The 20,738-nt window shown below is 42.4% G+C and overlaps 1 protein-coding gene across 1 annotated transcript; it reads right to left on the bottom strand.

The window, feature by feature from the left end:
- Nucleotides 1-10,049: 10,049 nt before the first annotated feature.
- STX17 (syntaxin 17) lies at nt 10,050-19,400 on the bottom strand. Its single transcript, XM_089518120.1, has 8 exons — nt 19,362-19,400; nt 17,881-18,033; nt 16,083-16,148; nt 15,043-15,271; nt 13,756-13,874; nt 13,602-13,652; nt 12,631-12,717; nt 10,050-11,474 (listed from the first exon to the last, which is right to left on the bottom strand). The coding sequence occupies exons 2-8, from the start codon at nt 18,001-18,003 to the stop codon at nt 11,235-11,237; spliced, it is 915 nt and encodes a 304-aa protein (XP_089374246.1). The 5' UTR covers nt 18,004-18,033; nt 19,362-19,400; the 3' UTR covers nt 10,050-11,234.
- Between the last annotated feature and the right edge of the window lie 1,338 nt (nt 19,401-20,738).

The following is a 20,738-nucleotide window of genomic DNA, read 5'->3' as shown; positions in this document are numbered from 1 at the left end:
CTAGCATGCCCACAACATAACAGCTGGCACCTCTAAAGACCCTTCCAAGCAACCAGTGCATGGGGATGCCAGGTCTCAGGGTGGTGCCTGGAGCCTCAGAGCCTTGACCGAAGCCAGAGGGAAATGCTGTGTCTCTCTGGTTTTCCAGCCAGGCAGATGGATGCTGAGCACTAGCAGAAGAAAGAGGAGGAAGCCTGGCTTTAGTGCGTGAAATGGCATTAACATCTGGGCACCCGTCTCGTATTTTGAGCTGCATCTACACTGCAGAATGAATGCAGTTTGACACGGCTTTGACTGCCATGGCTCAATGCTATGGAATCCCAGGACTTAAACTTTCGTGAGATACTTAGCCTTTTCTGTCAGAGAACTCTGGTGTCACAACAAACAACAAATCCCAAGATTCCATTGCACAACAACAACAAAGTCCTGGCATGTTGATAGTCCTCAAAACCTGACCAGTTCTTGAGGAGTCTCTCAAATCAGTGAGAACATTGTGTGAGTTATTCCTTCTTGCTGGCAAGAAAGAATAAATATGAAGATTACTACCCTTTGCCCACAAAGAGACAAACAGTTTCAGACCAACACAGAGATTAACATGGAAATCACTCCTCCCAACCCAGGGTCACACAGTATGTATATAAACACACACACACCCCACTCACTTCCATGCCAGCCTTCTCTGAAGATGCCAGCCACAGATGCCAGCGGAACATCAGGAATAAACTTTTCCAGAACACGGCCAGAGAGCCTGAAAAAAAGAACTATTGCAGAAAGTTCTCCCTGGTTCACAAAAACTCATCCGGACACACAAAAACTTCCCCTCTCAGCTCCAGACAAGTGAAGGCTGGCAGGCAGTGAAAACATTTACCATAACAGAGAAAGACGTCTCCTTGCAAAAGGAAAGAATAGATTCAGGGGAAGCAAGAATAAACAGAAAGGAAGGAAGGAATTGTCACCTAAAGCCTATATGCTCTTGTGCAAAGACATTGTAAGGTTTTCTCTCTGGTAAAATGCAAGGGAAGAGTTTTTGCATCTCTATTTCCAGGGAGCTGGGAATAAAGATAACCACACTGTCAGCATAAGTTGCTTGGAGCTGAAACAGGGACAAAGAGGCTCCTGTTTTTCAGCCCCCTGCAAGTTCACCCTCCCCACAAATCCCCCACTGCCAGAAAAAAATTGGGGTAAAAGACACACATCCCAAAAAGCTAAAATAAAGTCTACAAGCCCCCAGTGTCTAACATGTGTGAACTCTCCTATAAATGTGGTCGGACATTTATTGCGCAATGTGGAGGAAGGTGGGATATAAATAATAATAATAATAATAATAATAATAATAATGTGGAACACACACATTCAGTTCAAGGTTGAGGAACTGGGGTTGTGCATGGATGTGCATTGTGAATAGGTGCCCAGTGTGCCTGGGTGAGCATTGTGCATGCATGTGCATGGCCATTTGGTTGCACATTCAGTGCTGCCGTCCCACACTACAGTTACATAGGACTATCAATGAGTCACTTCACATGCAGAGACTGATTGAGATTTCCTGCATGGCAGAAGGGTTTGGACTGCATGGCCCTTGAGGTCTCTTCCAACTCTATGAGTCTAGTTCTCTGCCTGAGGATTCTAAATACCCCTCCTTAAAACTGCCAATCCCAGAATGCAACAGGAGGCAGCTAGAGGAGTCAAAGTGGAATAGTAGCACTTTAAGAGTATAGTGTGATAAACATATATGATTCTAACTGTGCAGCACAGAAGTATAAATTGCACTGACAACAGATAAAGACGTGGCACCATTGTGCTCCAGTCCCATTATTGTTTTACTTGTCCTTTTCAGAACTTCCTTCCTCTTTTCTCGTTGTTAACTGCTGGGCTTGCTTTTGCCATTTTATATAAGAGGTCCCATTTTAATACATCACTGTATACAAATGGGACTTGAACATCCATGGATTTTGGTATCCATGGGGGAGGGGGGTTGTCCTGGAGCCAAACACCTCTGGACACCAATGGCCAACTATACAACAGCAGTTTACTAACAAGACAGTACAGTATTGTGAAACTGCTGTCCAACTCCATGTAAAGTTACACTCCATCTGTCTGATGCATAGGTTCATAGGATTGGAAGAAACCCCAAGAGCCATATACTCCAATCATGAAGAAATGCACAACTAAAACACGCTGAGGATTTTAGCACATGAAGAAGATTGGGAGTTTATCCCATTAATATCCTGGGAAAATAGCATAATTATGCCTAACAATTTCACATGACGCCACACAAAACCCGCCATTAAAGTGGTCACAAAGAAGCATTAATGTGCATCTTTTTACTTTGGGAATTTCAGCGACAATGCATTTCTGATATCACTTTATTTGCACAATTGCATGTGATAATCATTCGCACAATTACTCACTACTTCCACTTCATTTGTGGGATGCTTTAAATGCACTTTAATCTATCTTTAATGCCGAAATCAGCCCCAGTGTGATAAACTCCCAAGAGATGATCATCCAGCCTCTGGCTTAAAGACCTCCAAAGGAGAGTCCATCAGCCTCCAAGGCAGTCTGTTCTACTACTGAGCAGCTCTTACACTCGAGAAATTCTTCCTAATGTTTAGTCAAAGGGATCTCTGCTTATAGCTTGGAGCCATTGGTTCACATTCCAGTTTTAGCAGCAGCAGAAAGTAAGCCTTTTCCAACTTCTGCATGACCTGCCTTTAGATAAAGATGACTCTGTTATGTCACCTCTCAGTTCCTTTTGTCCAGACTAAACATATCCAAGTCGTTTTCCATAAGGCTTGATTTCCAGATCTTTCACCATTTTGCAGACATGCTCCAGCTTGTCAGTATCCTTTTGGTATTGTGGTACCCAGAACTGGACACAAGATTCCAGGTGAAGTCTGACCAAAGCAGATTAGAGTAGGACTATTACTTAAATTGATCTGTCCTATTGATGCAGCCTAGAATTGCATTGGCTTTTTTGGCTGCAGCATCACACTGCTGAGACCTCCAGGCCGTTTTCACCTTGCTTCTGTCATCCATCTTATATTTGTGCATTTCTTTTTTTCCTTCCTAAATATAGTACAATTTCAACCATTGCATGAATTACAGAGTACAACAGTACATTCAAGTTATTATGAGCACATGCATGCAGAGTACAAATAAATGTTTAGGATTTCCAATTTAGCCTATGTCTCCCAAGTGCAGACAAATATGAACATGCCAAAGAGAGAGAGAGAGAGAGGAAATCCCTGATTCATGCAAACTCAAGACACACTTGCAATGCAAGTAGGTGTAATAATCCTGTATGCCATGGTACTTCTCAAATCCCACTAAGTTCAACATCTTAACTGTGTGTCAGTTTGTACGCTGTTACCAGCCCTCCAGGTAAGATGGCCAGATTTAAACGTGATTTAGAGATCCTGTGCTTTTAAAAATTTGCTTTATAGGTGAAACATTCTGCCCAATGCCACTTGTCCCCACTGCAATGGAAGAAGCAAGAACTGGGCAGATTCACCCATCCCAACAACCCAGGAAGCTTTGTCCCATATTCAGCCAAGTGTCTCCAGTAGGCAGCAGGAGCCTGAAATCCCAATAGGACACGCACATGCCTGCGCACAATTTACACAGCTGCAAGCAATGAGAAGCCGGATTGCTATTTTATTTTATTTTTTCTCCCCCAGTAGCTATTCAAAAAGTGATGACGGGGCAGATAGGGAAAGAAGGCAGGCAGGCGTCTGGAGCAGGAAAGCTTTAACCCTGAAGGTGCAGCCCAAAGAGTGAGCGCAACTGGCCCAGCATGAGGCTGCACTGCTCTCTAGTGGTTCCCTTTGGATAAACTACTCCGTCATCAAGAGGAAGGAAGTACAATAACAACCCAAATCCACCAAAGAGTGATACTTTTCATTGACCAACCAAAGTGCACAAAATCCATGATGCAAGCTTTTGAATAAAATACAGGATGCAAGCTCCACTGGAGGCCTATGTTTCATGCAAACATCAGCCAAAAGTGTCAACAATCTTTGTTGTTGTTGTCAATCGCCTTTGAGTCGGTCTTGACCCATGCAGACTCTGTGGATGAGACATCTCCAAGGCCTCCTGTCCTCCACTGATCTGCCTCAGTCCTACAAATGCATATTTGTGACCTCCTTAATTGAGTCTATCCATACAGCTTGTGGTTTTCCTCTTTTTCTGCTTCACCTTCTCCAGCATCGTTGTCTTTTCTAATGAGTCTCACCTTCACATGATGTGGCCCAAGTATGACAGCCTCAGTTTTGTCATCTTGGCTTCCAGGGAAGTTTCTGGCTTGTTCATGGACCCATTTGTTTGGTTTTTTGGCCATCCATGGTATCCTCAGCACTCTTCTCCAGCACCACATCTCAAATGAATCATAGAATCATTGAATCATAGAATTGGAAGAGACCACAAGGGCCCTGATCCAGTCCAACCCCATTCTGCCATGCAGGAAATCTCAATCAAATCATCCCCATTGACAGATGGCCATCCAGCCTCTGCTTAAAGACCTCCAAGGAAGGAGACTCCACTCCACTCCGAGGAAGGAATGTGTTCCACTGTCTAAGAGCCCTTACTGGCAGGAAGTTCCTCCTAATGTTGAGCTGGAATCTCTTTCCCTGGAGCTTGCATCCATTGCTCCATGTTCTAGTCTCTGGAGCAGCAGAAAACAAGCTTGCTCCCTCCTCAATGTGACATCCCATCTCCAGGCTAAACATCCCTAGCTCCCTAAGTCCCTAAGTAAGCTCCCTAAATGAGTTAATTTTCTTCTCATCTGCATTCTTCATTGACCAGCCCTCACATCCGTCCACTGTAACAGGGATTTCTCAAAACGTTGTTGGAGTTCTTCTTTGGAGGAACATCTATGCCAGCAGCAGGTCCCTCCTCCTCCTCCTCCTGCTCCTGGCTGCCATGTGGCACTTGGAACAAAGCACTCCAGGAGAAAAAGTTTGAATCCTATTAGCAATGCAAAAAGGGTTTTGCTCTAACTTATTCTTTCTATCAGTGCCTGGAGGACAAGGTGGTTCTCCATGTAGAGAGAGATCCTTTAGCTACAGAATTCCCTTGCTAAGAATAAAGCCTTTTTCTTTAAAAAGTACTCTTCTCTCTCTTGCACGCCTTTTCGTGCGTCTTTGCTTGGCCCAGTTCTTCCCTAAGGGAAATGCCAGTGGAAGTCCCAGTAATGTCCCAGCGCTTTGCTGAGTTGATCATCAGATGGTGGCAGCAAGTTCTTTAGATAAAAGGTGCCCCAAGGGTCCCATCCATCTCAAGCAAGAGAAGGGAGGCGGCCCAGAACTCACCTTTTTATCTCCTGGACTTCGGGATGCTTCCTTCCCAATGCCAGATCACCGGAAGGAACAGGGACCCTTTGCATAGACATTCCTCCAAAGAGCAACACACCAATACCTTGGACCTTGTCACACTAGATAGATAAATCCCACTCAGAAACGGGATTTTACAAGTAGAAAAAACCCACAGCAAAACAAAAATAACGCGAAAATAAAGCGAATGTAAAGGAGACAAAAATGACACCTTTTTGTGTCCTTTTTGTCCCCTTTATGTTCGTTTGATTTTTGCATTACTTCTGTTTTGCAGAAACATCGTGTGAAAAACCTCCCGCATTTGCGGGTTTTTTCCTACTTTAAATCCCATTTCTGAGCAAAATTTTTCTAGTGTGATAAGATCCTTTGAGAAAATGCAAACCTATGACTAACAGTGTCATTTTATCATTTCCCCCCTCCCCTCCCATATGATCCTTAATCCCTTGCCTGATGGAAGAAGCCAGTGGAGCTTCAAAAGGTTGCATCATGTATTTTGTGCATTTTGGTTGTCTGATTAAAGGCATTGCTGTTTTGTGGCTTTTGGACGGGGTCACCAGACATCTTCTTTTTCCGGGATGCATCCTACATTTCGGCCTTCCATCTGGGAGGAATCTCAAAATGTCTCTCATTTTGAGCATGAATAAGAAGTATTCATTTTTATTTAGTGTTTTTAGCTTTTATTCTGTCATGCCCTACGTGTTTCTTGAATGTCCTACATTTTAAGATACCTTGTCCTCCTTTGCAGTTATGACATCAGGTCACCCTGCTTTAGGATATCATTGTACTTTTGCTATACGGCCAACATTCTCCTTTTTATTATTTACACCTTTTGCCTGATGGAAGAAGCCAGTGGAGCTTCAAAGGCTTGCAACATGCATTTTGTGCATATTGGCTGGTCAAATAAAGGTATCCCTGTTTGGTGGATTTGGGGTGTTATTGTACTTTGCTATATGGCCAACGCAGCTGCCCCTGGGTGTTTTTCTGATATTGATTCATGCTGAACTTCAAAGCACCATTTTTGGGTGGTATTAAAAGAACTAAAATAATCTATGGGTGCTGTTTATTGCCTGGTTATTCTCAGGATAATGACTCTTTAATCGTAATCTACTGAGTTTATCACACAAAGGAAATTGGGAGTTTATCCCTTGAATAACCTGGAAAAATTGCGTAATTACATGAAATGATTTCACACAGCGTCACACAAAACCCACCATTAAAGTGGTCATAAAGAAACATTAATGCACATCTTTTTACTTTCGGGACGTCAGCAACAATGCATTTCCAATATCACTTTATTTGTACAATTGTGTGTGATAATCATTTGTGCAATTACTCACTGTTTCCGCTTCTTTTGCAGGATGCTTTAAATGTGCTTTAATCTCTCCTTAATGCTGAAACTAGCCCCAGTGTGATAAACTCCTATGTGAAAATCTTAATCATGATCACACAATTTTCATGGGATACTCACTGTTTAAACCCCTGATTCTCCCCCCCCCCCCCCGATTCCCCTGTGCAATAAAGTCCTTATGGTGACCCTAAGGCAAACCTTTCATGGGGTTATCTGGGGCTGAGAGTGTGTGACTTGCCCAAGGACACCCAGTGCAGGTAGATAGAGAGATCTCTCTGCAAAAGGATCTCGCAGTACCTTTGACACTAATTGTGAGAAAGTAGTTATAGCATACGCTTTTGTAGACTTGGTCTTCTTCCTTAGATAGCGAGGGGAAGAAGGATTATTCTTTGGAGAGCTCTAATTGCATTATCACAGGATTGTCCTTTTTTGCATTCCCATTGCCACCTTAAATGTTTTAATGTTGGTAATATTTTTTTTAACTTTTGTAATCAATGTTTTACTTCTATCTTTTTAGATTATTGTAACCCACCTTGAATCCCATTGTGGGAGAATGGCAGGATATAAATCCTTGAACTCAAGAGAAGTCATAGTGCCACTCTATTCTGCTCTGGTCAGGAAACACTTGGAATACTGTGTCCAGTTCTGGGAAACACAGTCAAAAAGGACATTGAGAAACTGGAGCCATGTGTCCAAAGGAGGGCCACCAAAATGGTGAAGGGTCTGGAAACCATGAAGCCCTATGAGAAACGACTCAGGGAGCTGGGCATGTTTAGCCTGGAGAAGAGAAGGTTAAGAAGTGATAAGATAGCCCTGTTTAAGTATTTGAAGGGATGTCATACTGAGGAGGGAGCAGGCTTGTTTTCTGCTGCTCCAGAAAATAAGATCCAGAACAATGGATGCAAGCTATGAGGGAAAAGATCCCACCTCAACAATAGGAAGAACTTTCTGATGATAAAAGCTGTTTGACTGTGGAAGACTCTGGCTCATATAGAATATAGAGCAATGGATGCAAGCTCCAGGAAAAGAGATTTCACCTCAATATTAGCAGAAACTGCCTGGCAGTAAGGGCTGTTCAACGGTGGAATATACTCGCTCAGAGTGTGATGGAGTCTCCTTCTTTGGAGGTTTCTTGGCCACCTGTCAATGGGGATGCTTTGATTGAGAGTTCCTGCATGGCAGAATGGGATTGGACTGGATGGCCCTTGTGATCTCTTCCAACTCTATGATTCTAAATAAATAAAATATGAACCTACAACTGAGAGCCCTCCATGCACGTTGTTCCCAAAAGCTACACTGTGCCTTTCAAATGCTCTCACAGAGTCCCAAGTCTTCCTTATGGGGCTGATTGTTTTCCACCAGCGGAGCCCTGCTGCCCCCTTGTGGCCGTCAGGAGAAAATGGCCCAAACCTTAGTTTTTCCTTAGATGTCTTTGGTGGCCCATCTATCCCAGTTGTCCTAACTCTGACTGTCAGCTGTACATCACCAAGGTTTCAAGAGAGATCCTTTCCTAGCTCTACCTGGAGACCCTTGGTCTTCCTTCTGGTAGTGTCCCATCCAAATGCTAAACAGAGCTTCACAAGAATAGCGTACAAGGTGCCTTAGACTGAGCCAGACCCTGAGCAGTCCTCTTAGCCCACTGCTGTCAACTCTGACTGGCAGCCATGGCTTCCCAGGCAATATAGGAACAGAATCAGCAACCTTATAACATTTTGGATTTGGATCAGACCCTTGCTTGGTCTATCTGTTCCATTGCTTTCAAAAAAGGCTTCTTGGGGTTCCAAAGTGGTCCAGGAGCACCCAAAACACGGTGGAAACACCATGCACACACAAACTCTAGAAAGCCAACATGATTTTGTGGTTTGAGCATTGGACTGACTTTGAAGACCAAGGTTCGAATCCCCACTCAGGCATGGAAACCCACTGGGTGGCCTTGGGCAAGTCACACTCTCTCAGCCTCAGAGGAAGACAATAGGCAATGGCCAATCCCTTCTGAACAAATCTTGCCGAAAAACCCCCATGGTATCCTGCCACCTTTGGGTTGTCTAAATCAAGAACTTCCTTGTGTCTTCCTGCATGGCAGAGTGGGGTTGGACCGGCTGGCCCTTGTGGTCTCTCCCAACTCTGTGACCTGAAGGAACACACCAACTGCAGAACAAAGCAAACAAAACCATACTTAAAATATATTTATTTCCTTAAACCCAGTGTTTGAACTACAAATAATGCTATTTCGGTGTTTGTTTGTTTTAATTTTCCATGTCCTTTAGAAATCCTTACAGATTAAAAAGAATCCCAATAAAACAGTTTTGTGCTCTGCATAATAAACTGCATTTAATACGCACCGTCCACAGAAACAGCCCTCCATCTCCATCCTGCCCTTGAGGTCCTGGTAGGCTGGTCCAAAATCTCTAGCTTCCCCTGGAAAGGGTCCTTTTGCAAAACACTCAGTATCAACCACTAATAGAATGGGAAAAAACCAAACAGCTCCCTCAGCTACTACTCCTTGCAGGCCAGACGTATATTTGGAATTTTCATATCTGTATCACAAGAACAAAAGAGCCACTGGACCTGGCTTTCAGGGAAGATAACACTGTGTTTAAGAGTTGTGCTATTTTGATCCAGGCAATTCTGCAGCTCAGCATCTTTTGCAGGTCAGATCCAGAAGTTTTTGGATACACAGTAGTCCTCTCTTGTCCACAGAGGACATATTCCAAGATGGAATGCTGAAGTTGCATATATTGTACCAAACACTATACAGGCTGAGTCTCTGTAATCCAAAATGCTTGTAACTAAAAGGGTTTTGAATTTTCTTTTTTGGATTTTGGTATATTTGCAAATACATTGAGATATCTTGGAGATGGGACCAAATGTAAACATGAAATTCAATTGTTTCATATAAAATTTATACTCATAACCTGAAAGTAATTTTATATACTATATTTTGAATAATGTTGTATGTGAAAAATAGCAAGCAAAGGTGTTGCTATCTCAGCCAGCCATGTGGACAATTTTGGATTTTGGAATACTGTATTTTCTGGCTTATAAGACTACTTTTTAACCCAGGGAAATCTTCTCAAAAGTCAGGGGCCATCTTATACGCCAGGTGTTGTCTTATAGGGCAGGTGCTGAAACTTCTGAGCCGGACTGGAGAATCTGCAGTCGCCGCATATGGTGAGGGGAGATAAAAAATGGCCACATCCCCGCCGTATGCGAAGATCGTATGGAAGCAGCTACCGCTCTGATAAGTCTTGGAGACAGGGAGGGCTGGGCAAGCAGGGAGAGCTGACCAATCCAAGCAGGCTTTGTATACAACAAGGTTTCCTGCTAAGGACCTGCATGTCACAAGCATTTGAATTAAAATTTCCAGATTGAAATCAGATCTGATGTTTTTATTTGGTGTGCGTTGGAAGAGGGGTAGTCTTATATGGTGAGTATATCCCAAACTCTTTATTTTAACTGGAAAAGTTGGGGGTTGTCTTATACGCCGGAAATACGGTATTTTGGATTTCAGAATTCCAGATAAGGGAGACTCAACCTGTACTGTTTTCAAACCATAATGAACCAGAGGTAACTGAAACCATGGAGTGCAAAACCGCAGATGAAGGGAGACTACTGCAGTGTCGTAATGTTTTATGAGAGGCAAATCAGGACTACTTCTAAACATATGTGATAAAACTTTTCTTATAAATGTTAAAACTCTTTTTTTAAAAACACACCCCAGTTCAGCTTCTTATTCAGAAACCTTAACCCCAGCAAAACTGGTTAACTCTGAAAGGCCATAGAGCAAAAGGCATTTGATTGGCAGAGTATTGGCATCATCTTTGGCTGATCACTATTCTTCTCCAACCACTTGTCACTTACTACAGCAACATGAAAAGGAGTTCAGAGAAGAGTCAAAGAGCTAGCTATTTGTGGAGGCTAAGTTAAGCTTATACAAGTCCTGGAAAGGTAGCTTAAATTGAAGAAGATGCTTGTGAACCCAGGCTGTGAACTGTGAACATTCCTCTACAAATCCCAATACTGATTTTTCTCCTACTGTTTTGGAAGACAGCTGGGTTCCTGCCTTAAGATGTGCAAACTTATGACTGGTGAAGGGGAACTTCTAGTGTTAAAAATAAGATGCTAATAACGTAGTTCTTGGGGGGAAGGAGGGCAATCCTCGCTGTCTTCACCTGAGCCAGACAGGCAACGGTAAGCTGCAAATCCGTCCACATTTTAGCAGGAAAAGGCATTTTGTAAACAGTGTAATATTGTCAATTCTGGCATGAGAAAAAAAACGTATAAAGGCATTTTGGGGGAAACACACACGCCGCCTTGGACTTGTCTTTCCGCTTCTTTTCTGCTGAGTAGTGCTGATCTCATTCTTCCAGAAATAAAAAGAAGGCAGGTATTCTCACTCATATTCTCAGTTGTTTGTCAGGGTTGTCACTTCCATATCAGGAATCGGGAAAACGCTCAGGGCTGGCTTTTGACTCTCACACATCCAAGACAAATCCAAAGTGATGGCAGTGGATTAACCAGCCATATAACATAAGAGGGAGTGAGAAGATTGACCTCCTTCAGCTACACTCTCGGTCACTGTGTCGAGGAAAGTCCGGACAACTGGAAGAGAGTTCTTCAATCCTCTTCCGTCTCTTCTTCTGAATCAGTTTTCCCCCTGTGAAACCCAGCACACCACCGCCAAGGGCCGCAGCAATGCCAGCTACTTTGAATCCTGCCAGGAGTCCAATGGGGCCCCCAACCACGCCACCAATGAGGGCCCCTGCAACTGGAAGAGCTGCTAGTTTGTATTTTGCAGCCTGGGGGAAAGAGAGAAAGATGGGGGCAGAAACATCACTAAGAGCACAGACCTTTAAGTAAGTCACTGGCTCTAAAAACAGTCTAATACCAAATACTAAAAATAGTTTAAAACATACAATTAAAGATGGTATGAAGAACAGGGCATCTGGGTATGTTTAGCTTAGGGACAAGAAGCCTGTAGAAATAATCCAGTTTGCCACCACTTTAAGTGCCGGGTTCAATGCTATTGAATTCTGGGATTTGGAATATGTTGTGGCACCAGAGCTCTGACAGAGAAGGCTAAACGGCTCACAAAACTACAGTTCCCAGAATTCCATAATACTGAGCAATGGCAGTTAAAGTGGTGCTAAACTGAATTATATCTGCAGTGAGGAAGCAGCCAGTGAGAGGTAACATGATAGTCATCTTTAAACATCTGAAGGAACATCATGCAGAAGATAGATAACTATATACAAAGACCAAACATTTAGAGTATGTGTGTAGTGATTCTGAGTGTTAAATCTTTATACACATATAGAAGATGGAACCAGCTTGTTTTCTGCTGTTCCAGAGACTAGAACACGAATCAGTTGATTCAAATTATGAGAAAATACATTCCACCTAAACTTTACGAAGGATTCCCTGACTGTAAGAGCTGTTTGATGGTGGAATAGGCAGCCTGGAAGAGTGGTAGATTCTCCTTCCTTGGAGGTCTTTAAACAGAGCTTGGATGGGCATCCTTCAGGAATGTTTTAGTTGTGCATTCCTGGTCGCAGGGGATTGAACTAGATTATATGATTCAAAAAGGCAATTTAAAAAACAGTACAATTAAAACAATACAGCATGTTCTTAAAATCTTGCCTTTAAACTGTTAGAATAAAGCACTTTTTGTCTGCCAACAGGAAGATAACAAGGAGGGGGCCACTAGGAAGGAGGTTCCAGAGCCAAAGGTAGCCACTGAGAAGGTCCTTCCAGCCTTATTTAGCATTTCTTTCTCTACTGTCCTTGTAGAAAAGCCATCCCTCACAGCAAAATGAGGTCAGTTGTGTTACTCTTTCAACCCACTGCCCCCAACTGATTGCCTTTCCTTCCTTATTTTCTTAATCACTAGTTCCTTCAATGGAAAAAATATTTTGGACAATGAAATCAACATAGAAGGTTACTGGCTCACCCAACCTTGGACAAACTTTTGTTGCCCTCTTCGACATTCGCAACAGCAGTGTTGACGTTGTCTTCGATCTGGTCAACTTTCTCCTGCTGAGCCTAGATGCAAAACAATCACAAGTGAAGTTTCCACTTGGGAAACACCATTCCAAGACCGCAAATAGCCCCGCACAGTAGTACACAACCTTAAGAGGAGCTATTTTGTTTTGCATCCCACTTTTCCTCAGTCCAAGACCCAAGGAATTCACAACTTCATCCATTAAGAAGCCAAGCCCTTCCTCCAGTCCATCTGCCTTGGTCCAGGCCTCTGAGGTGGAGAAAAACTGCTGGACCTGATCCCCTTCCCCACAACCATTCCTTCTCCTTTTGTGTCGTGTCTTTTTAGATTGTAAGCCTGAGGGCAGGAAACCATCTAACTAAAAGTTTGAATGTACAGCACTTTATAAATAAAGGTTAATAATAATAATAATAATAATAACAACAACAACAACAACAACTTGTGGGTCCTGAAAGGTGTATGCAACTCTGTGGTTATTTCCCCCACTTACTGCAGATGCCATCCTGTATGTCTGCATTCAACCCCTTGTGTCTGAAAACCACCACTGACCTGTGTACACCTTCCAGGAATCAAAAGTCTACAATGCTGACTAGGAAGCTGGAGCGATCGGTGGCCAAATATTCTAGTTCATGTCTTGTTCCAGAACTGGATGTAGTCCCAGCCCTCCCCAAGAGTTTGCTGAATACTGACACACTGTGAAGTCAAAGGCTTTCATGGCTGGCATCCATAGTTTTCTGTGGGTTTTTTGGGCTATGCAGCCATGTTCTGGAAGAGTTTGTTCCTGAGGTTTCACCAGTATCTGTGGTTGGCATCTTCTGAAGACTACTGACTACTGACACATTATTGCTATAGCACCCCCAGCAACACCCGGTCCCCAAAGAGGATCCAGACTTTATTGTCAGTTCCTTTACTATATTATACTTACATTAACTAGGAGAGAGAAGTCTGTCACCAGGTGGCTGAGTTCAATCAAGTCCTACAACGAAACCACAAAACCACGGTTTGTTGTACTGTTTGACTAAGGAGATCATAACAATAAAGGAATTATCAACAATAAGAAAGCACAATATACAGCGTACCTCTTCTAGCGTCTCCCATGATTCTGCAGCATTTTGATCCTGGGGGATTTCAGGGAGTGGAGAAAACATCTGGGTAAAATTCTCAGAACTTCCTTCGTCTCCAGTGTTATAAAATGTTTCTGAGTGAAAACATGACAAATTCTTATAAATGTGAAATATCAAGGTGATAAGAGAGCCCCTCCCCTAACATACCATCTGCCAGTTAGTTCATATAGCATCAATGTTCACAGTCATTTACCACGTTCAGGAGGATGGGTCCCTGCCCCAAGGTGTTTGCTTCCTAAAAGCTGACAGAGCTACAGAGACAACAGTGGCAGGAAGAGATGAAAGAATTGTTGCTGTGTGCCTTCAAGTCATTTACGACTTATAGAGACACTAGGGTGAACCTATGATATTTTTCTTCTTGGCAAGATTTCTTCAGAGGAGGTTTGCCATTGCCTTCCTGAGGCTGAGAGTATGTGACTTGTCCAAGGTCACTCAGTGGCTTTCATGGCTCAGCAGGGAATAAAACTCTGGTCTCCAGAATCATAGTCTAACACCCAAACCACTAAGCCACGCTGGCTAGCAGGCCTATATTTCAAGTTAAATCAGGCTCAATTTCAGGTTAGGTTTAATTACAGTGAAGTACAAAAGATGAGGGTAGCAAAGGGGAAAACCCATTATTTTTTAATTATTATTATTATTTGGAAGAATAGGAATAGAGGTAGCCTTTGGCTTTCAACTGGCGGCTGTAGTGGTTTTTCTCACTGTTACATTTTAAATGCTTTTAAACTGTTTTATATTAGTGCTGGTTTTCATAGAACTTGTTTATTTTTAATTCTCTGCCTTGTTATGCCTGGCTTTCCTCCACATCAGGTATGCCTACCAGAATCTTGTAAGTTCTTTGGCATGATTTTCCTTTGCTTTATCCTTTACATCCTTATTAGATGCCCCTAGGTTTTACCTTCAATTTATCCACAGGTCATATCAAAATCACTAAGTTTGGCCCCAGAACCTGCCCTTGACTTATATATGAGGTCAACTTACAGTTGATTATATACAGTAATATTCTTAATAATTTTGTGCATGAAAAAATGTTTGTGTACAATGAACCATCAGAAAGAAAAGGTGCCATTATCTCAGCCATCCAAATGGACAATTTTGGATTTTGAAGTATTTTGGATTTCAGAATTCTGGATAAGGGAGAATCAAACCTGTAAAAAAAAGTCTCAACCTTTTGGCTTCTACTTGGTCCACAAAACCCATCTTATGCTAAGAATATACTGATTTAAAAAGGCATCTACAGACCTGCTCCTACAGTTGTAGATCTGGTTAAAGAAGCCTGACGTGATAGCTCTGTCTCACTGAACTGTTTTTTAAGCTCTTCTGCAGACTCCGAATGAAGCCGTAGAAATTCTCTGACAGCCAGCGACGCCTGCTCTTTCACTGGGTTGATCATTCTCTCCAACGTCTGAATGTCTTCCTTCCGGACCCGGGAACAAAGTTTCTCCATCTCTCTGATGTTTGCTCGCAATTGCTGTAATAATTCAAAAAGACTCTTCATAACATTGTGAAAACAAATTTAGGGAAGCACATCCCATGATGAACATTGTTTTTACATTTTATATAGTTCTGTAAAAACAAAAAGAGTCTTCCCATGGGAACCCAGACAGTGTAACTTGCTCAAGATCACCCAGTGGATTTTCATGGCTGAGCAGAGATTTGAACCCTGGTCTCTGGGAGTCTTAATCCAACACTCAAACCACTAAACCATACTAAGTACCCACACAGCAACAAAAAGAGGGAAATGGTCTGGAAGATATAATTTATAAGAGAAAGAAACACCACAGTTAGCATGGGGTAGCGGTTTGAGCATTGGACTATGACTCTGGAGACCAGGATTGAAATCCCCACTCACCCATGGAAATGATCTTGGGAAAGTCATACTCTCTCAGCCTTAGAGACCTTGTGGTCTTTTAAACTCTATTTTTTAAATTCTACAAGGCTGAGTCTCTCTTACCCAGAATTCCAAAAATCTTTTCACACATGGCTGAGTTAGTGACAGCTTTGCTTTTGAGGGAACAATGTACACAAACTGTTTCATGCACCAAATTATTTCAAAATATGGTATAAAATTTCCTTCAGGCTATGTATACAAGGTGTATATGAAACATAAATGAGTTTAGACTTGGGTTCCGTCTCCAAGACATGTCATTATGAGTGTATATGCAAATTCAGGCATTTCAAAATCCCAAACACCTCTGGTCCCAAGCACTTTGGATAAGGGAGACAGCCTCCAATGTGCAACAACAACAAAATAAGCTTACTATCAAGAAAGCAACACTTACCTGAACCGTCCGGCCTGCATTGATGTGTTCTTCATGTAATCTGTCCCATAGTCTACACCTCTGGTACTAAATTCAAAGAGAATGGGGAAAGGGTATCTTTAATTGATTTTGTCATTACCATTGTTGTTGGCTGAAAACAGAGACACAAACTTGATCAACTGTTTTTCATTCCTGGGTCTGGGTCTGGTTTTAGGCAGAGGCAGGTTCTAGTCAATAGAAGCTCCCATAGCCAGTTTTATTAGTCTATTTATTGGATTTATATCCTGCCTTTTTCTCAAAATGGATTCATGGCAACACCTGGAGAACACTTGTGCGCACAAGTCACTCAAAAGGGCTGGCTTGTGCCAACTGGTTATGAAAGAGAGTATCAGGGTTGGCTGGTTTAAACAAGGTTGGCTTAAACAAATGGCTTTAAAAAAATAGTTCTTTTTTAAAAACTGATTATTCTTTTTTTCTCCTCCAAAATCAGGCTGTTATTATTTTCCAACCCTCTTACTGGAACAACAATGTTTGAATTTAAACATTTTAGAGATATAGCCACGTTAGTCAGGAATATCAGCATGCAAAGGGACCTTGTAACACCTTGTAGCATGAGCTTTCATAGACTTTGGAAGAAGCTATAGTGGGTCCTTGGGATCCGCTGGGGTTTGGTTTCAGGACCCTCCGTGGATAACAAAATCCGTGGATGCTCAAGTCCCATTAAATATAACGGCACAGCAAAATGGTGTCCCTTATATGAAATGGAAAATCAAGGTTTGCTATTTGGAGTTTATACTTTTTTGGAATATTTTCAAGGCGTTGATGCTTGAATCCGTGGACAAAAAATCCGTGGACAATGAGGGCGGACTGTACATCCTCTTTTGCACAGTTAGTCTCAAAAGTGCTACAGGATCTCTTTGCAACTTACTGGCAGCTAGTTTTTCATGGTTAGAGCAGTATCCAATGTAAGTTGCTTCTTTTAAATCACTTTATTTTATAGTTAAAAAGGAGCCATTGAGAAACAAATCCTTCAATTAACAGAAGTTCAGCCAAAACAGCTTGCTTTAAAAAGAACGCTTTTAAAATAACAATTATCTTTCAGCTAGCAGCCATAACTTCTCAACATCATTTTGCTTAATTTTCTTTTTTAGTGCTATATTGGTGTAGTCCTACACATTAATGCAACCCCCGCCCAAAAAAAACCCCACCTGGTTTAAACACAAAAAACCAATTTGTCGTTGCCGCCGCTGCCACCAACCCCAGAGGATATGCTCTTTCAAGCCCAAATAACTTTTTACTGGCAAACTGTAACTTAAACCAAATCCTGATAAACCTGTTTTATGGACTACACCCATCAAGGCTAATAGCTTTGCTGGATGCGATATTTGGTATGTGATTGTCCACAAAAAAAGGTAACTCTTTCAAGCTGTGAATGAGGGACCTGAGGATATTACTGGACACAGACCACAAAGATCTAAAATCCAACCCCCACTTTGCCATAAAGTTTATGAGCTTGGCTGGCCAATATTGCTCCATGTAACCCATCTTGCAAGGATAAAAAAGGAACACCAGAAATGCCGCTTTGAGCTTCTTGGTTGAAAGCAGGGATTAAAGAAAAATAAATAATAAACCTGTTAAGATCCAACCCAATAACTATGGCTTGAACTGTGTCCCAACTTGCAAACCGGCAAGTCTCCCTTTCGTTTAACAAAACTAAAGAGTTCTGGCTTTGCTTAAATTTGTATGGTATTCAGACGTCTTGCAGCACACATCCGCAATGCCTGCTTTTGGATAAAGGGAAGAAGGAAAACAACCAAACCTTCTCAATGTTTATCTGATGCTTTCGTAATCTCTCCAAGTCTGTTGGAACTGCGACTTTAATAAACTTCTGGATGGCTGGTTCGAGGCGACGCAAATTAACCTTTTCCTCATCTTCAGGCATCTTATTTCAGATCAGCAGCTCTTCATTTACCTAGAAATAACCGGAAAGATCAAATATTAAGTAACACAGCTCAAGATGAACACGACGGTTCAAAGACAGATGAACAGTTTCCAGCCATCTCCCATTTTTCTATATATAAATGTGTCACATGTCAGCCATCCTCACATGTTGTTTTCCTAATCTTCATCTTCAACAAGTTAGCTACAGAGTGTGCAATAATAGCTGCAAATACAGCAAGCTTTAATGCTCCACGGAGTGTTGCTGGGAAAGTTGCATGCTCTCAGCCTCAAGAGAAGGCAATGGCAAGCCTCCTCTGAACAAATCTTGCCAAGAAAACCCCATGACAGGGTCGCCGTAAGTCAGAAACGACTTGAAGGCACACAACACACAAACACACAGCCTACTAAATAACCCAGGGCTGCATCTGCACTGCAGGATTCATGCAGCTTGACACCACTTTAACTGCCATGGTGCAGTGCTATGGAATTCTGGGATTTGTAGCTTGGAGAGCTATTCAGGCTTCCCTGTTAGAGAGCTCTAGTGCCACAACAAACTGCAAATCCCACAAAAGGAAAAGAGATTCCAGCTCAACATTAGGAGGAACTTCCTGAGAGCAAGGGCTGTTTGACAGTGGAAGATGCTTCCTGAGGGAGCGGAGTCTCCCTCTTAGAGGTCTTTAAGCAGAGGCTGGATGGCTGTTGATGCTTTGATTGAGAGTTCCTGCATGGCAGAATAAAGGGGTTGGGCTGGATGGCCTTTCTTGGGGTCTCTTCCAGCTCTAGGATGCTGTGATTCTAATTCCAAAGCATGGAGCCATAGCGGTTAAAGTGGTGTCAAACCGGATTATTTCTGCACTGCGGCTGCAGCCTGTATTTTAGTTTGTGCGTTTTATTCAAATGTTAGTATATGTCGACTTTCTTTTAATAAAAATGATTCTTGGGGGGGAGACTCTGCATCATCCCCCCCCCCAAATATATATATATATATATAATATGTATGTATGTTGACTTTTAAGTAAGGTAATCTGGCTAAAAGGCTTCCTCTCTGCAGAGGATCCAGAGAGAGGGGGGTTTATTATTAAAAATGATTTGGGAGAAAGAAAATATCTTCCTTCCCCAAAATATATATAAATATATAGAGTTTTAATAAAAATGATTTGGAAAAAGACTTCCCTTCCCCAGAATATATACATGCTCACAGAGAGCAGCATTTTAACAAGCATGCTTTGGAAAAGAAAATATATATTACATACATACAGATATATATATATATATATATATATATACACACACATATATAATGTTATCAAATGATTTGGGAAAACAGGAAAGACAACAGCAGAAAAACAAGAAACCCACCTCCAACTTCTTTCCAAACCAGGAAGAGAGAGAGAGAGAGAGAGAGAGAGAGAGAGAGAGAGAGAGAGAGAGAGACCGGAAGTAGCCTAGGCTGTTTACCATAGAGTCCGGGGAACAGACCGTCCATTGCTCTGCTGCCTGCACTTCCGCTTCCGGGCGGGCGACGCCATTTTCTCTTCTCTCTGTGCTTAATATGAACAAAGAGTGGAGTAGAAAAGTTCTTCTCCTCGTCTTAACGCCCCAAACGAAACAAGAAGAGGAAGAAAAGGGCCCAGGGTGCATCTACACGGTAGAAATAATGCGGCTTGGCAACACTTTCAGTGCTGCGGCCTTATCCCGTGGAACCCTGGGATTTGTAGTTTTTTACAAGGCCTTTAGCCTTCTCTGCCCAAAGGGGCTGCTGCCTCGCAAAAACTACAAATCCCAGAGTTCTGTAGGATGGAGAGCCAGGGCAGTTTAGAAGTGGTGCCAAACCGCATTATTTCTACAGTGTAGATGCACCCTATGAAGTGTTTAGTTAATAATAATAATAATAATAATAAACAACTTTTATTTCTATCCCGCCTACTCCGACTAGGACTGAGGCGGCTTACAGTAAAAGAGTCCAATACATAATAAGAGAACAATACCCAATAATCCCAAATCCTAATCTCTAGTTCTGCTTAAACCATGAGGTTTACCAACCAAGAAGAAGTCCGTTCTCTCCATCTCTTCCCCTCCGCTTATTTATTTATTCCTTAGAGTTCCCAGGCGCTACATGAGGGTTATCTGATGTTATTTTTAATTTGGTGTCTGCCTTATTTTATTGGAATGTTAACATATACCAATATGTATTCGATTTAATTATTTCCATATAACGTACGCCAAGGCAGTAATGGATTGGATGAGGGGAAACAAACTGAAGCTGAATCCAGACAAAACGGGGGTACTTATGATATCGGCTCCAAACCCAGGTATTGAGATACAACCTCCAGTCCTAGAAGGGGTCACACTCTCCTCAAAGGGCTGTGTTCGCAGTCTGGGGTGCTCCTAGGTTTGTCACTTCACATGACAAATCAGGTGAATGCGACAGTTGTTAGGAGCACCTGTTGTCAGCTTCGGCTGATCCGCCAGCTGCGCCCTTCCCTGGAAGTCAGGGACCTTGAGACCATAGTACATGCGCTGGTAACCTCACGCCTTGCTTCCTGCAATGCACTCTACATGGGGCTACCCTTGTGCTTGGTCCAGAAACTTCAGTTAGTTCAGAACATGGCAGCCAGACTGGTCTCTGGTACATCCAGAAGAGACCATATAACACCGATCTTAAGATCACTCCACTGGCAGCCCATCAGTTTCCGGGCCCAGTACAAGGTGTTGGTTATTACCTTTAAAGCCCTA

Source organism: Sceloporus occidentalis, unplaced genomic scaffold, assembly GCF_023333645.1.
Source record: "Sceloporus occidentalis isolate IW3139 unplaced genomic scaffold, rSceOcc1.0.p SCAF_3, whole genome shotgun sequence".
Lineage (NCBI taxonomy): Eukaryota > Metazoa > Chordata > Lepidosauria > Squamata > Phrynosomatidae > Sceloporus > Sceloporus occidentalis.
The sequence above is the reverse complement of the archived record's forward strand: the minus strand, read 5'-3'. Positions and strand labels throughout refer to the sequence as shown.

What these genes read in the sequence shown, in the direction of transcription:
- STX17 (XM_089518120.1), bottom strand. Translation starts at nt 18,003, where the DNA reads ATGCCTGAAGATGAGGAAAAGGTTAATTTGCGTCGCCTCGAACCAGCC. An exon ending in ATGCAGGCCGGACGGTTCAG is followed by an intron (nt 15,272 to 16,082) that starts GTAAGTGTTGCT and finishes GAATTATTACAG; the next exon opens with CAATTGCGAGCAAACATCAG. An exon ending in ATCTACAACTGTAGGAGCAG is followed by an intron (nt 13,875 to 15,042) that starts GTCTGTAGATGC and finishes GTTTTCACTCAG; the next exon opens with AAACATTTTATAACACTGGA.